Below are 17575 nucleotides of genomic sequence, written 5' to 3'. Positions count from 1 at the left end.
TGTCTCTCTCTCTCCCTGTCTCCCTCTCTCCCTCTCTCTCCCTCTCTCTCCCTGTCTCCCTCTCTCTCCCTGTCTCCCTCTCGCTCCCTGTCTCCCTCTCTCGCTCCCTGTCTCCCTCTCTCTCCCTGTCTCCCTCTCTCTCCCTGTCTCCCTCTCTCTCCCTGTCTCCCTCTCTCTCCCTGTCTCCCTCTCTCTCCCTGTCTCCCTCTCTCTCCCTGTCTCCCTCTCTCCCCCTGTCTCCCCCGCTCTCCCTGTCTCCCTCTCTCCCTGTCTCCCCCTCGCTCCCTGTCTCCCCTCTCTCCCTGTCTCCCCCTCTCTCCCTGTCTCCCCCTCTCTCCCTGTCTCCCTCTCTCTCCCTGTCTCCCTCTCTCTCCCTGTCTCCCTCCCTCTCCCTGTCTCCCTCTCTCTCCCTGTCTCCCTCCCTCTCCCTGTCTCCCTCTCTCCCTGTCTCCCTCTCTCTCCCTTTCTCCCCCTCTCTCCCTGTCTCCCCCTCTCTCCCTGTCCCTCACTCCCTGTCTCTCTCCCTGTCCAGACCACATGTACTACTTTGAAGGGAGGGATTACTCCCGGGAGGTGAGCTCTGAGGACCAGAGGACCTTCAGTCGTCTCCTGGAGGAAGAGGCAGGAGGAGGAGGAGGAGAGAGACGAGCGACACGACACAACGATGAAGTAAGACTCTGTGACCGTCTCCTCACCTCTACTCTACTAGACTAGTGTGATGGTGGGCTAATGACTAACATCATTACTCACAAACATAGAAATATGACATCTTTATTCTACACCTTTCACTAGTAGCACTGTTAGACAGACAGGGTATGTTGTTGGAGTGTAATGTTAGACAGACAGACAGGGTATGTTGTTGGAGTGTAATGTCAGACAGACAGACAGGGTATGTTGTTGGAGTGTAATGTCAGACAGACAGACAGGGTATGTTGTTGGAGTGTAATGTCAGACAGACAGGGTGTTGTTGGAGTGTAATGTTAGACAGACAGACAGGGTATGTTGTTGGAGTGTAATGTTAGACAGACAGACAGGGTATGTTGTTGGAGTGTAATGTTAGACAGACAGACAGGGTATGTTGTTGGAGTGTAATGTTAGACAGACAGACAGGGTATGTTGTTGGAGTGTAATGTTAGACAGACAGACAGGGTATGTTGTTGGAGTGTAATGTTAGACAGACAGGGTATGTTGTTGGAGTGTAATGTTAGACAGACAGGGTATGTTGTTGGAGTGTAATGTTAGACAGACAGACAGGGTATGTTGTTGGAGTGTAATGTTAGACAGACAGGGTATGTTGTTGGAGTGTAATGTTAGACAGACAGGGTATGTTGTTGGAGTGTAATGTTAGACAGACAGGGTATGTTGTTGGAGTGTAATGTTAGACAGACAGGGTATGTTGTTGGAGTGTAATGTCAGACAGACAGACAGGGTATGTTGTTGGAGTGTAATGTCAGACAGACAGACAGGGTATGTTGTTGGAGTGTAATGTCAGACAGACAGGGTGTTGTTGGAGTGTAATGTCAGACAGACAGGGTGTTGTTGGAGTGTAATGTTAGACAGACAGACAGGGTATGTTGTTGGAGTGTAATGTTAGACAGACAGACAGGGTATGTTGTTGGAGTGTAATGTTAGACAGACAGACAGGGTATGTTGTTGGAGTGTAATGTCAGACAGACAGGGTATGTTGTTGGAGTGTAATGTTAGACAGACAGACAGGGTATGTTGTTGGAGTGTAATGTTAGACAGACAGGGTATGTTGTTGGAGTGTAATGTTAGACAGACAGACAGGGTATGTTGTTGGAGTGTAATGTTAGACAGACAGACAGGGTATGTTGTTGGAGTGTAATGTTAGACAGACAGGGTATGTTGTTGGAGTGTAATGTCAGACAGACAGACAGGGTATGTTGTTGGAGTGTAATGTCAGACAGACATGGTATGTTGTTGGAGTGTAATGTCAGACAGACAGGGTATGTTGTTGGAGTGTAATGTTAGACAGACAGACAGGGTATGTTGTTGGAGTGTAATGTTAGACAGACAGACAGGGTATGTTGTTGGAGTGTAATGTTAGACAGACAGGGTATGTTGTTGGAGTGTAATGTTAGACAGACAGGGTATGTTGTTGGAGTGTAATGTCAGACAGACAGACAGACAGGGTATGTTGTTGGAGTGTAATGTTAGACAGACAGGGTATGTTGTTGGAGTGTAATGTTAGACAGACAGGGTATGTTGTTGGAGTGTAATGTTAGACAGACAGGGTATGTTGTTGGAGTGTAATGTCAGACAGACAGGGTATGTTGTTGGAGTGTAATGTCAGACAGACAGGGTATGTTGTTGGAGTGTAATGTTAGACAGACAGGGTATGTTGTTGGAGTGTAATGTCAGACAGACAGGGTATGTTGTTGGAGTGTAATGTCAGACAGACAGGGTATGTTGTTGGAGTGTAATGTCAGACAGACAGGGTATGTTGTTGGAGTGTAATGTCAGACAGACAGACAGGGTATGTTGTTGGAGTGTAATGTTAGACAGACAGACAGACAGGGTATGTTGTTGGAGTGTAATGTTAGACAGACAGGGTATGTTTTGTTGGAGTGTAATGTCAGACAGACAGGGTATGTTGTTGGAGTGTAATGTCAGACAGACAGACAGACAGGGTATGTTGTTGGAGTGTAATGTCAGACAGACAGGGTATGTTGTTGGAGTGTAATGTTAGACAGACAAGGTATGTTGTTGGAGTGTAATGTTAGACAGACAGACAGGGTATGTTGTTGGAGTGTATTGTCAGACAGACAGACAGGGTATGTTGTTGGAGTGTAATGTTAGACAGACAGACAGGGTATGTTGTTGGAGTGTAATGTCAGACAGACAGACAGGGTATGTTGTTGGAGTGTAATGTTAGACAGACAGACAGGGTATGTTGTTGGAGTGTAATGTTAGACAGACAGACAGGGTATGTTGTTGGAGTGTAATGTTAGACAGACAGACAGGGTATGTTGTTGGAGTGTAATGTCAGACAGACAGACAGGGTATGTTGTTGGAGTGTAATGTTAGACAGACAGACAGACAGACAGGGTGTGTTGTTGGAGTGTAATGTCAGACAGACAGGGTATGTTGTTGGAGTGTAATGTCAGACAGACAGACAGGGTATGTTGTTGGAGTGTAATGTCAGACAGACAGGGTATGTTGTTGGAGTGTAATGTCAGACAGACAGGGTATGTTGTTGGAGTGTAATGTCAGACAGACAGACAGGGTATGTTGTTGGAGTGTAATGTTAGACAGACAGACAGACAGACAGACAGACAGGGTATGTTGTTGGAGTGTAATGTCAGACAGACAGGGTATGTTGTTGGAGTGTAATGTCAGACAGACAGGGTATGTTGTTGGAGTGTAATGTCAGACAGACAGGGTATGTTGTTGGAGTGTAATGTCAGACAGACAGGGTATGTTGTTGGAGTGTAATGTCAGACAGACAGGGTATGTTGTTGGAGTGTAATGTCAGACAGACAGGGTATGTTGTTGGAGTGTAATGTCAGACAGACAGGGTATGTTGTTGGAGTGTAATGTCAGACAGACAGGGTATGTTGTTGGAGTGTAATGTCAGACAGACAGGGTATGTTGTTGGAGTGTAATGTCAGACAGACAGGGTATGTTGTTGGAGTGTAATGTCAGACAGACAGACAGGGTATGTTGTTGGAGTGTAATGTCAGACAGACAGACAGGGTATGTTGTTGGAGTGTAATGTCAGACAGACAGACAGGGTATGTTGTTGGAGTGTAATGTTAGACAGACAGACAGGGTATGTTGTTGGAGTGTAATGTTAGACAGACAGACAGGGTATGTTGTTGGAGTGTAATGTCAGACAGACAGGGTATGTTGTTGGAGTGTAATGTCAGACAGACAGACAGGGTATGTTGTTGGAGTGTAATGTCAGACAGACAGACAGGGTATGTTGTTGGAGTGTAATGTCAGACAGACAGACAGGGTATGTTGTTGGAGTGTAATGTCAGACAGACAGACAGGGTATGTTGTTGGAGTGTAATGTCAGACAGACAGGGTATGTTGTTGGAGTGTAATGTCAGACAGACAGGGTATGTTGTTGGAGTGTAATGTCAGACAGACAGGGTATGTTGTTGGAGTGTAATGTTAGACAGACAGACAGGGTATGTTGTTGGAGTGTAATGTCAGACAGACAGGGTATGTTGTTGGAGTGTAATGTCAGACAGACAGGGTATGTTGTTGGAGTGTAATGTCAGACAGACAGGGTATGTTGTTGGAGTGTAATGTCAGACAGACAGGGTATGTTGTTGGAGTGTAATGTTAGACAGACAGACACAGAGGCTATGTTGTTGAAATTGGCCAGACTGTGCATTGTCAATGGTCTGTGATTGGCTCAGCCGTGTATACGGTCTGTCTGTTGGTTATAGTATGTCTTCCAAATGGCACCTTACTCCCTATATAGTGCACTACTTTAGACCATCCTATGGGCCCAGGGCACACTATTCCCTCTATAGTGCACCACTTTAGACCATCCTATGGGCCCAGGGCACACTATTCCCTCTATAGTGCACCACTTTAGACCATCCTATGGGCCCAGGGCACCTTACTCCCTATATAGTGCACTACTTTAGACCATCCTATGGGCCCAGGGCACACTATTCCCTGTATAGTGCACTACTTTTCAACAGAGTCCTATGGGCCCAGGGCACACTATTCCCTCTATAGTGCACTACTTTTCAACAGAGTCCTATGGGCCCAGATCTAAAGTAGTGTACTATATTGGGAATAGCGTGTAATTTGGGGGACAACCTATGTCTCTTGGCTGATGTTCAGTGGCCCCCTCAGGTGTGTCTGTCCGGGCCCCTGTTGGCCCCCATGAGGAAGAGGAAGGCCTTGACTGAGACTGACCTGAAAGAGAGGGAGGAGGCTGCAGCTAAGAGGGCCAGAGTACAGGAGGACAAGAGGAGGAGATTACAGGAGAACAAACACAGGAAGAAGTAAGTCATTTTCACAAGAAACCAAACAGCAGAAAACTGACTGAAACAGGGAGGTACTCACTAACAGTTTCAAATAAGAAAACTTGTTTCTGTTACAAAATATTTTGCTATGGTTTGCAACGGTGTGCATTAATGAATATGACCCTGATCGTGGGGTAGACACCTGCAACATAGACCCTAGTTCTGGTTCTGGTATAATGAGGCGTCTGTGTTGCAGGATGGCATGGTGGGAGTCCAGTGGGTACAGGTCCCTGTGTTTACCCTCTGTGGAGAGCGAGGAGGAGGAGGAGGCTGATGACCTCAGTGTGACCTCTACAGATTCAGAACACTCTGCTATTAGCTACGTGTTGGGCGATGTCACACACCCCTACGCCAACCAGGAAGATGCCATCATAGTGCACTGTGTTGGTATGGAATCATTCTGATATTAAAACATTCATTCTGGTTATCACCTTGCTTACAGCAAAGAAAGAGAGCGAAACAAACAAACATGAAAACATTGTATTGAAAATGTCTGTGTTTATGCTCTGGCATCTTGTAGATGACTCTGGCCGGTGGGGTAGAGGTGGTCTCTTCACAGCATTGGAGAACAGGTCAGATGCACCATGTAAACAATATGAGCTGGCTGGAAAGATGAAAGGTGAGCTCACATCGTCCAGGGTCACAAACCCTTTTTCCTTAAAGAATATTAACGTGGGCCTCCCGGGCGGCGCAGTGGTTAAGGGCTGTGCCACCAGAGGCTCTGGGTTCAACCTTCGTCTCTCCCGAGCCTGTACGGGAGTTGTAGCGATGAGACAAGATAGTAGCTACTAACAATTGGACACCGCGAAATTGGGGAGAAAAAGGGGAGTAAAATCCAACAACAAAAAGAAGGAAAAGAATATTAACGAACCGATGCGGCGGGCAAACGCACTGGAAAAGCATTTAAATGGACGAGGCACACGAGAGCGCGTTACATACACACGAGAGAGCGTTACATACACACGAGAGAGCGTTACATACACACGAGAGAGCGTTACATACACACGAGAGAGCGTTACATACACACGAGAGCGCGTTACATACACACGAGAGAGAGCGTTACATACACACGAGAGAGCGCGTTACATACACACGAGAGCGCGTTACATACACACGAGAGAGCGCGTTACATACACACGAGAGCGCGTTACATACACACGAGAGCGCGTTACATACACACGAGAGAGCGTTACATACACACGAGAGCGCGTTACATACACACGAGAGCGTTACATACACACGAGAGAGAGCGTTACATACACACGAGAGCGCGTTACATACACACGAGAGCGCGTTACATACACACGAGAGAGCGTTACATACACACGAGAGAGCGCGTTACATACACACGAGAGAGCGTTACATACACACGAGAGCGCGTTACATACACACGAGAGAGAGCGTTACATACACACGAGAGCGCGTTACATACACACGAGAGCGCGTTACATACACACGAGAGCGCGTTACATACACACGAGAGCGCGTTACATACACACGAGAGCGCGTTACATACACACGAGAGAGCGCGTTACATACACACGAGAGCGCGTTACATACACACGAGAGAGCGTTACATACACACGAGAGAGCGTTACATACACACGAGAGAGCGTTACATACACACGAGAGAGCGTTACATACACACGAGAGCGCGTTACATACACACGAGAGCGCGTTACATACACACGAGAGAGCGTTACATACACACGAGAGAGCGCGTTACATACACACGAGAGCGCGTTACATACACACGAGAGAGCGTTACATACACACGAGAGAGCGTTACATACACACGAGAGAGCGTTACATACACACGAGAGAGCGTTACATACACACGAGAGCGCGTTACATACACACGAGAGAGCGTTACATACACACGAGAGAGCGTTACATACACACGAGCGCGTTACATACACACGAGAGAGCGCGTTACATACACACGAGAGAGCGTTACATACACACGAGAGAGCGCGTTACATACACACGAGAGCGCGTTACATACACACGAGAGAGCGCGTTACATACACACGAGAGAGCGTTACATACACACGAGAGAGCGCGTTACATACACACGAGAGAGCGTTACATACACACGAGAGCGCGCGTTACATACACACGAGAGAGCGTTACATACACACGAGAGCGCGTTACATACACACGAGAGAGCGCGTTACATACACACGAGAGCGTTACATACACACGAGAGAGCGTTACATACACACGAGAGCGCGTTACATACACACGAGCGCGTTACATACACACGAGAGCGCGTTACATACACACGAGAGCGCGCGTTACATACACACGAGAGAGCGTTACATACACACGAGAGCGCGTTACATACACACGAGAGAGCGTTACATACACACGAGAGAGCGCGTTACATACACACGAGAGCGCGTTACATACACACGAGAGAGCGTTACATACACACGAGAGAGAGCGTTACATACACACGAGAGAGAGCGTTACATACACACGAGAGAGCGTTACATACACACGAGAGAGAGCGTTACATACACACGAGAGAGCGTTACATACACACGAGAGAGCGTTACATACACACGAGAGAGCGTTACATACACACGAGAGAGCGTTACATACACACGAGAGAGCGTTACATACACACGAGAGAGCGTTACATACACACGAGAGCGCGTTACATACACACGAGAGAGCGCGTTACATACACACGAGAGAGCGCGTTACATACACACGAGAGAGCGTTACATACACACGAGAGAGCGTTACATACACACGAGAGAGCGTTACATACACACGAGAGAGCGTTACATACACACGAGAGAGCGTTACATACACACGAGAGAGCGTTACATACATTTGCTCAGAAGAGGGGGTTTCAACTCCATTCTAATATGGACTTTGCTTCTGGAAAACCGTATCAAGTCACGGTTGTTGTGTCGAGTGCTGCTTTTGGATCTCCCTCGTATACTTCTGTTATCGGGGGGAAAGGTCCACAATGGAACGAACATTAATGTGGAGACTGATACATTTACATCGGTTGGCTATCAAATATAATTGTCTGTGCTTTTGTGGGCTAATGTAGCCCATTTTATACAATAAATATGTTGTCGCGAGGACAGTCTGAGGACTGTTATTTATCAAATTTATACGTTTATTGAACTAGGCAAGTCAGTTAAGAACAAATTCTTATTTTCAATGACGGCCTAGGAACAGTGGGTTAAATGTCTTGTTCCAGGGCAGAACGACAGATATGTACCTTGTCAGCTCGGGGATTCGATCTTGCAACCTTTCGGTTACTAGTCCAATGCTCTAACCACTAGGCTACCCTGCCGTTCCCCATTAACGTCGTGACTTGACTTTAACATTCATCTGAGGACTGTTATTTATCTAATTAACTAAATATGTTTAATTGTTAAATTCATCATGTAACAATTAACTCATTAGGATCTAGGGCACCACGAGAGAGATTATTTAAAGAGTTACCATCTCCTGAATTAAACTCTATACGGTCTTTACCTTTTCACATCTACAAACAGTCAACTTATTAATCATAACCTTGTATCATATCATTCTGAACAGCCGTAACCTCCTTGCGTCTGCAAAAACCTGAGCCTTACTTATGATTCAGCACAGTCGTGGCCAAAAGTTTTGAGAATGACACAAATATTAATTTTCACAAAGTCTGATGCCTCAGTTTGTATGATGGCAATTTGCATATACTCCAGAATGTTATGAAGAGTGATCAGATGAATTGCAATTAATTGCAAAGTCCCTCTTTGCCATGCAAATGAACTGAATCCCCCAAAAACATTTCCACTGCATTTCAGCCCTGCCACAAAAGGACCAGCTGACATGTCAGTGATTCTCTCATTAACACAGGTGTGAGTGTTGAGGAGGACAAGGCTGTTGACGAGGACAAGGCTCTGTCATGCTGATTGAGTTTGAATAACAGACTGGAAGCTTCAAAAGGAGGGCAGTGCTTGGAATGATTGTTCTTCCTCTGTCAACCATGGTTACCTGCAAGGAAACACGTGCCGTCATCATTACTTTGCACAAAAAGGGCTTCACAGGCAAGGATATTGCTGCCAGTAAGATTGCACCGAAATCAACCATTTATCGGGGCATCAAGAACTTCAAGGAGAGCGGTTCACTTGTTGTGAAGAAGGCTTCAGGACTGTTGTGAAGAAGACTTTTGGAGGATGGCCTGGTGTCAAGAAGGACAGCAAAGAAGCCACTTCTCTCCAGGAAAGACATCAGGGACAGACTGATATTCTGCACAGGGATTGGACTGTTGAGGACTGGGGTAAAGTCATTTTCTCTGATTGTTTGGGGCATCCGGAAAAAAGCTTGTCCGGAGAAAACAAGGTGAGCGCTACCATCAAGTCCTGTGTCATGCCAACAGTAAAGCATCCTGAGACCATTCATGTGTGGGGTTGCTTCTCAGCCAAGGGAGTGGGCTCACTCACAATTTTGCCTAAGAACACAGCCATGAATAAAGAATGGTACCAACACATCCTCCAGGAGCAACTTCTCCCAACCATCCAGGAACAGTTTGGTGACGAACAATGCCTTTTCCAGCACGATGGAGCACCTTGCCATAGGGCAAAAGTGATAACTAAGTGGCTTGGGGAACATAACATCGATATTTTGGGTCCATGGCCAGGAAACTCCCCAGACCTTAATCCCATTGAGAACGTGTGGTCAATCCTCAAGAGGCGGGTGGACAAACAAAAAAACATAAATTCTGCAAGCATTGATTATGCAAGAATGGGCTGCCATCAGTCAGGATGTGGCCCAGAGGTTAATTGAATGGGCTGCCATCAGTCAGAATGTGCCCCAGAAGTTAATTGAATGGGCTGCCATCAGTCAGGATGTGGCCCAGAAGTTAATTGAATGGGCTGCCATCAGTCAGGATGTGGCCCAGAAGTTAATTGAATGGGCTGCCATCAGTCAGGATGTGGCCCAGAAGTTAATTAAATGGGCTGCCATCAGTCAGGATGTGGCCCAGAAGTTAATTGAATGGTCTGCCATCAGTCAGGATGTGGCCCAGAAGTTAATTGAATGGGCTGCCATCAGTCAGGATGTGCCCCAGAAGTTAATTGAATGGGCTGCCATCAGTCAGGATGTGGCCCAGAAGTTAATTGAATGGGCTGCCATCAGTCAGGATGTGGCCCAGAAGTTAATTGAATGGTCTGCCATCAGTCAGGATGTGGCCCAGAAGTTAATTGAATGGTCTGCCATCAGTCAGGATGTGGCCCAGAAGTTAATTGACAGCATGCCAGGGCAGATTGCAGAGGTCTTGAAAAAGAAGGGTCAACACTATAAATATTGACTCTTTGCATCAACTTCATGTTATTGTCAATAAAAGCCTTTGACACTTATGACATGCTTGTAATTATACTTCAGTATCCATAGCAACATCTGACAAAAATATCTAAAGGCACTGAAGCAGCAAACTTTGTGGAAATTAATATTTGTGTCATTCTCAAAACTTTTGGCCACGACGGTACATGCCAATCAGGATATATCTATAGCTATGTACTGTACATGCCAATCAGGATATCTATAGCTATGTACTGTACCTGCCAATCAGGATATCTATAGCTATGTACTGTACCTGCCAATCAGGATATCTATAGCTATGTACTGTACATGCCAATCAGGATATCTATAGCTATGTACTGTACCTGCCAATCAGGATATATCTATAGCTATGTACTGTACCTGCCAATCAGGATTTATCTATAGCTATGTACTGTACCTGCCAATCAGGATATCTATAGCTATGTACTGTACCTGCCAATCAGGATATCTATAGCTATGTACTGTACCTGCCAATCAGGATATATCTATAGCTATGTACTGTACATGCCAATCAGGATATCTATAGCTATGTACTGTACATGCCAATCAGGATATCTATAGCTATGTACTGTACCTGCCAATCAGGATATATCTATAGCTATGTACTGTACCTGCCAATCAGGATATCTATAGCTATGTACTGTACATGCCAATCAGGATATCTATAGCTATGTACTGTACCTGCCAATCAGGATATCTATAGCTATGTACTGTACATGCCAATCAGGATATCTATAGCTATGTACTGTACCTGCCAATCAGGATATCTATAGCTATGTACTGTACATGCCAATCAGGATATATCTATAGCTATGTACTGTACCTGCCAATCAGGATATCTATAGCTATGTACTGTACCTGCCAATCAGGATATCTATAGCTATGTACTGTACATGCCAATCAGGATATCTATAGCTATGTACTGTACCTGCCAATCAGGATATATCTATAGCTATGTACTGTACATGCCAATCAGGATATCTATAGCTATGTACTGTACATGCCAATCAGGATATCTATAGCTATGTACTGTACCTGCTAATCAGGATATCTATAGCTATGTACTGTACCTGCCAATCAGGATTTATCTATAGCTATGTACTGTACCTGCCAATCAGGATTTATCTATAGCTATGTACTGTACCTGCCAATCAGGATATATCTATAGCTATGTACTGTACCTGCCAATCAGGATATATCTATAGCTATGTACTGTACCTGCCAATCAGGATATCTATAGCTATGTACTGTACATGCCAATCAGGATATCTATAGCTATGTACTGTACATGCCAATCAGGATATCTATAGCTATGTACTGTACCTGCCAATCAGGATATATCTATAGCTATGTACTGTACATGCCAATCAGGATATCTATAGCTATGTACTGTACATGCCAATCAGGATATCTATAGCTATGTACTGTACATGCCAATCAGGATATCTATAGCTATGTACTGTACCTGCCAATCAGGATATCTATAGCTATGTACTGTACATGCCAATCAGGATATATCTATAGCTATGTACTGTACCTGCCAATCAGGATATCTATAGCTATGTACTGTACATGCCAATCAGGATATCTATAGCTATGTACTGTACATGCCAATCAGGATATCTATAGCTATGTACTGTACCTGCCAATCAGGATATCTATAGCTATGTACTGTACATGCCAATCAGGATATATCTATAGCTATGTACTGTACATGCCAATCAGGATATCTATAGCTATGTACTGTACCTGCCAATCAGGATATCTATAGCTATGTACTGTACATGCCAATCAGGATATCTATAGCTATGTACTGTACCTGCCAATCAGGATATCTATAGCTATGTACTGTACATGCCAATCAGGATATCTATAGCTATGTACTGTACCTGCCAATCAGGATATCTATAGCTATGTACTGTACATGCCAATCAGGATATCTATAGCTATGTACTGTACCTGCCAATCAGGATATCTATAGCTATGTACTGTACCTGCCAATCAGGATATCTATAGCTATGTACTGTACATGCCAATCAGGATATCTATAGCTATGTACTGTACCTGCCAATCAGGATATCTATAGCTATGTACTGTACATGCCAATCAGGATATCTATAGCTATGTACTGTACCTGCCAATCAGGATATCTATAGCTATGTACTGTACCTGCCAATCAGGATATCTATAGCTATGTACTGTACCTGCCAATCAGGATATCTATAGCTATGTACTGTACATGCCAATCGATAGCAGTCAAACGGGTTAAATCGACATCCATCAATGGAAAATGATATTTTATCTTGCAACATTTGCAATCTCCTTTATTAGCTCACAGTAATTCTCATTTTGATGGAAAACCACATTTTACTTCTTAATTCCCTCAATAGCAAAAATGTTCTCGATGTCTCTGTCTACTGGCTCTCCATCAGCCCTGGTTCTAATGTCTAATCTAATGGCCTCCAGTGCCTTAGACCTAGTTGTAACTGTACTACCTGTGCTGTCCTGCCATTACACACCAGTAAATCAAGAGTTATTTCTGTTTCAGACTTGGAGCTGGGATCAGTGTTGCTGTTTCCTGTGGATGATAAACAGTCCAGACTGGATGGCCAAGACCAGGTAAGTGTAGCAGAGATGACGTAGACCTGTCTGTGTCACCCTCATGAGGAAATTTCCTCTAGGTCTAATGGTTGATGTTCAGGTGGGTTCAGATCCCACCTGTTACACAAGCACACACACGCCCCCTCTCAACACACAGTACGTGTCTATGCCCTAACATCTTGCCAGAGTGTTAAAGCTATAGAACCTTCAGAAAGGATTCACACCACTTGACCTTTTGCCACATTTTGTTGTGTTACAGCTTGCATATAAAATGGGTTCAATTTAGATTTTGTCACTGGCCTATAAACACAATACCCCATAATGTAAAAGTGGAATTGTGTTTTTTCACATTTTTACTAATTAATAAAAATGTGTAGCTGAATTGTTTTGAGTCAATAAGTAGTATTTAACCCCTTTGTTATGGCAAGCCTAAACATTTTCAGGAGTAAAAATGTGCTTACCATAATAAGTGTCATGGACTCTGTGTGCAATAATGGGGTTTAACAATATTTTTGAATGACTACCTCATCTCTGTACCCCACACATACAATTATCTGTAAGGTCCCTCATCTCTGTACCCCACACATACAATTATCTGTAAGGTCCCTCATCTCTGTACCCCACACATACAATTATCTGTAAGGTCCCTCATCTCTGTACCCCACGGATACAATTATCTGTAAGGTCCCTCATCTCTGTACCCCACACATACAATTATCTGTAAGGTCCCTCATCTCTGTACCCCACAAATACAATTATCTGTAAAGTCCCTCATCTCTGTACCCCACGGATACAATTATCTGTAAGGTCCCTCATCTCTATACCCCACACATACAATTATCTGTAAGGTCCCTCATCTCTGTACCCCACACATACAATTATCTGTAAGGTCCCTCATCTCTGTACCCCACACATACAATCATCTGTAAGGTCCCTCATCTCTATACCCCACACATACAATTATCTGTAAGGTCCCTCATCTCTGTACCCCACACATACAATTATAATATATAATAATAATATATGCCATTTAGCAGACGCTTTTATCCAAAGCGACTTACAGTCATGTGTGCATACATTCTACGTATGGGTGGTCCCGGGATTGAACCCACTACCCTGGCGTTACAAGCGCCATGCTCTACCAACTGAGCTACAGAAGGACCACCATTATCTGTAAGGTCCCTCAGTCCAGCAGGGAATTTCAAACACAGATTCAACCACAAAGACCAGGGCGGTTTTTACAATGCCTTGCAAAGAAAAGCACCTATTGGTAGATGGTAATTAAAAAAGCAGACATTGAATATCCCTTTGATCATGGTGAAGTTATTAGTTACACTTTGGATGGTGTATCAATAAGCCCAGTCACTACAAAGATACAGGTGTCCCTCCTAACTCAGTTGCCGGAGAAGAAGGAAACTGCTCACCATGAGGCCAATGGTGAATTTAAAACAGTTACATAGTTTAATGGTTGTGATAGGAGAAAACTGAGGAGGGATCAACAACATCGTAGTTACTCCACAATACTAAACTAATTGAGAGTGAAAAGAAGGAAACCTTTACAGAATACTAATACTCCAAAACATGTACCCTGTTTGCAACAAGGGACTAAAGTAATACTGTAAAAATATGGCAAAGCATGTCACTTTTGTTCCTGAATACAAAGTGTTATGTTTGGGGCAAATCCAATACAACACATTACTGAGTACCACTCTCCATATTTTCAAGCACAGTGTTATGGGTATGCTTGTTATCATTAAGGGCTAGTGAGTTTTTCAGGGTAGAAAATAAATGGAATGGCGCTAAGCACAGGCAAAAAGGAAAACCTGGTTCAGTCTGCTTTCCACCAGACACTGGGAGATGGATTCACCTTTCATCAGGACAACAACCTAAAACACAAGGCCAAATCCTAGAGGACAACCTGGTTCAGTCTGCTTTCCACCAGACACTGGGAGATGGCTTCACCTTTCATCAGGACAACAACCTGGTTCAGTCTGCTTTCCACCAGACACTGGGAGATGAATTCACCTTTCAGCAGGACAATAACCTAAAACACAAGGCCAAATCTACACTGGAATTGCTTACCAAGAGGACGGTGAATATTCATCAGTGGCAGTTTTGACTTAAATCTGGTTGAAAATCTATGACAAGACCTGAAGATAACAATGATCAACAACCAATTTGACAGAGATAGAAAATAATCATGTGCAAATGTTGCACAATCCAGGTATGGAAAGTTCTAGAAACTTACCCAGAAAGACTCACAGCTGTAATCGCTGCCAAAGGTGCTTCTACAAAGTATTGAGTCAGGGGTGTGAATACAGCTCTAAATGAGATATTTCTGTATTTAATTTTCAATGATTAGCAAAAGAAATCTAAAAACATGTTATGACTTGGTCATTATGGGGTATTGTGTAGGAAAAAAACATGTTTAATCCATTTGAATTCAGGCGGTAACACAACAAGATGTGGAATAAGTCAAGGGGTATGAATGCTTTCTGTAGGCCCTGTATGTTCCTGTGTGTGCCCACACTCTGCTCTGACATAATTAAGATACCTGTGTAATTATGATGATGATGTACCTGATTTGTATAATGAGTGATTTGTTCCCACCCTCCTGTTCTCAGATGACCGTGATGTGATGTGGTCCGTCCGTCTGTCCCCAGGTTGTTCTGATGTGTCTGTCTGTCCTCAGGTGGCCCTGATAGTGGCCCAGCAGAGAGCCAGAGACAACAGCCTGTCAGGGATCCATCTCTCTGCTCTGGAAGAAGGACTCCAGAAAATCTACAGGGTTGCCAAGACTAACAAGGGTAGTCTGTCTGTCTGTCTGTCTGTCTGTCTGTCTGTCTGTCTGTCTGTCTGTCTGTCTGGGGAGAGATTAGGCCCTCTGTCTGTCTGTCTGTCTGTCTGTCTGTCTGTCTGTCTGTCTGTCTGTCTGTCTGTCTGTCTGGGAGAGATTAGACCCGCTGTCTGTCTGTCTGTCTGGGAGAGATTAGGCCCGCTGTCTGTCTGGGAGAGATTAGGCCCTCTGTCTGTCTGTCTGTGTCTGTCTGTCTGTCTGTCTGTCTGTCTGTCTGGGAGAGATTAGGCCATCTGTCTGTCTGTCTGTCTGTCTGTCTGTCTGTCTGTCTGTCTGTCTGTCTGTCTGTCTGCCTGCCTGCCTGCCTGCCTGCCTGCCTGCCTGCCTGCCTGCCTGCCTGCCTGCCTGCCTGCCTGCCTGTCTGTCTGTCTGTCTGTCTGTCTGTCTGTCTGTGAGAGATTAGGCCATCTGTCTGTCTGCCTGCCTGCCTGCCTGCCTGCCTGCCTGCCTGCCTGTCTGTCTGTCTGTCTGTCTGTCTGTCTGTCTGTCTGTCTGTCTGTCTGTCTGTGTAGTTGGAGTAAGAGACCATTTACTCTGCTGTACACGTCACTAAAGATGCTGATTTGAGTCACGAAAGATTTAATTTGTCTCCTTATTTCCCTCTCATACACCTCTCTCCCCTCCCCTAGCTAGCGTCCATCTCCCCCGAATCGGCCACTCCACCAGAGGGTTTAACTGGTATGGAACAGAGAGACTCATCAGAAAACACCTGGCCTCCAGAGGGGTACACACCTCCATGTATCCTTTCTACTCCTTTACAAACCCTAACACAGCTCCATGTATCCTTTCTACTCCTTTATAAACCCTAACACACCTCCATGTATCCTTTCTACTCCTTTACTAACCCTAACACACCTCCATGTATCCTTTCTACTCCTTTACTAACCCTAACACACCTCCATGTATCCTTTCTACTCCTTTACTAACCCTAACACACCTCCATGTATCCTTTATATTCCTTTACTAACACACCTCCATGTATCCTTTCTACTCCTTTACTAACACACCTCCATGTATCCTTTCTACTCCTTTACAAACCCTAACACACCTCCATGTATCCTTTATATTCCTTTACAAACCCTATCACACCTCCATGTATCCTTTCTACTCCTTTACTAACACACCTCCATGTATCCTTTCTACTCCTTTATAAACCCTAACACACCTCCATGTATCCTTTCTACTCCTTTACAAACCCTATCACACCTCCATGTATCCTTTCTACTCCTTTACAAACCCTAACACACCTCCATGTATCCTTTCTACTCCTTTATAAACCCTAACACACCTCCATGTATCCTTTCTACTCCTTTATAAACCCTATCACACCTCCATGTATCCTTTCTACTCCTTTACTAACACACCTCCATGTATCCTTTCTACTCCTTTATAAACCCTAACACACCTCCATGTATCATTTCTACTCCTTTACAAACCCTATCACACCTCCATGTATCCTTTCTACTCCTTTACAAACCCTAACACACCTCCATGTATCCTTTCTACTCCTTTATAAACCCTAACACACCTCCATGTATCCTTTCTACTCCTTTATAAACCCTAACACACCTCCATGTATCCTTTATATTCCTTTACTAACCCTAACACACCTCCATGTATCCTTTCTACTCCTTTATAAACCCTAACACACCTCCATGTATCCTTTCTACTCCTTTACTAACCCTAACACAACCCCATGTATCCTTTCTACTCCTTTACAAACCCTAACACACCCCCATGTATCCTTTCTACT

The 17575-nt window shown here is 44.4% G+C and overlaps 1 protein-coding gene and 1 long non-coding RNA gene across 7 annotated transcripts in view; one reads left to right on the top strand and one right to left on the bottom strand.

Moving 5' to 3' along the window:
• chd1l (chromodomain helicase DNA binding protein 1-like) overlaps positions 1 to 17575 on the top strand; it is a 73227-nt gene that overhangs the window by 37389 nt on the left and 18263 nt on the right. The window contains exons 16-22 of the mRNA XM_052469095.1: positions 533 to 669; positions 4840 to 4991; positions 5209 to 5399; positions 5533 to 5631; positions 12913 to 12983; positions 15658 to 15772; positions 16452 to 16560. Of these exons, the coding sequence (XP_052325055.1) occupies positions 533 to 669; positions 4840 to 4991; positions 5209 to 5399; positions 5533 to 5631; positions 12913 to 12983; positions 15658 to 15772; positions 16452 to 16560 (874 nt within the window). The remainder of the gene's footprint in view (positions 1 to 532; positions 670 to 4839; positions 4992 to 5208; positions 5400 to 5532; positions 5632 to 12912; positions 12984 to 15657; positions 15773 to 16451; positions 16561 to 17575) is intronic.
• LOC127909141 (uncharacterized) lies at positions 7542 to 12906 on the bottom strand. Of its 6 annotated transcripts, XR_008069858.1 has the most exons (7): positions 12464 to 12906; positions 12324 to 12428; positions 11902 to 12006; positions 11583 to 11829; positions 11188 to 11292; positions 10976 to 11115; positions 7542 to 10687 (listed from the first exon to the last, which is right to left on the bottom strand). It is a non-coding gene; the product is annotated as an uncharacterized LOC127909141 (long non-coding RNA). The 6 variants fall into 6 exon arrangements; XR_008069860.1 differs by lacking the exon at positions 11902 to 12006 and having other exon boundaries at positions 11583 to 11687; positions 12114 to 12428; XR_008069859.1 differs by lacking the exons at positions 11583 to 11829; positions 11902 to 12006 and having other exon boundaries at positions 12079 to 12428.

The sequence above is a fragment of the Oncorhynchus keta genome, chromosome 1, assembly GCF_023373465.1.
Source record: "Oncorhynchus keta strain PuntledgeMale-10-30-2019 chromosome 1, Oket_V2, whole genome shotgun sequence".
Taxonomy (NCBI): Eukaryota; Metazoa; Chordata; class Actinopteri; order Salmoniformes; family Salmonidae; genus Oncorhynchus; species Oncorhynchus keta.
This window is presented reverse-complemented; position numbering and strand designations above follow the sequence as displayed.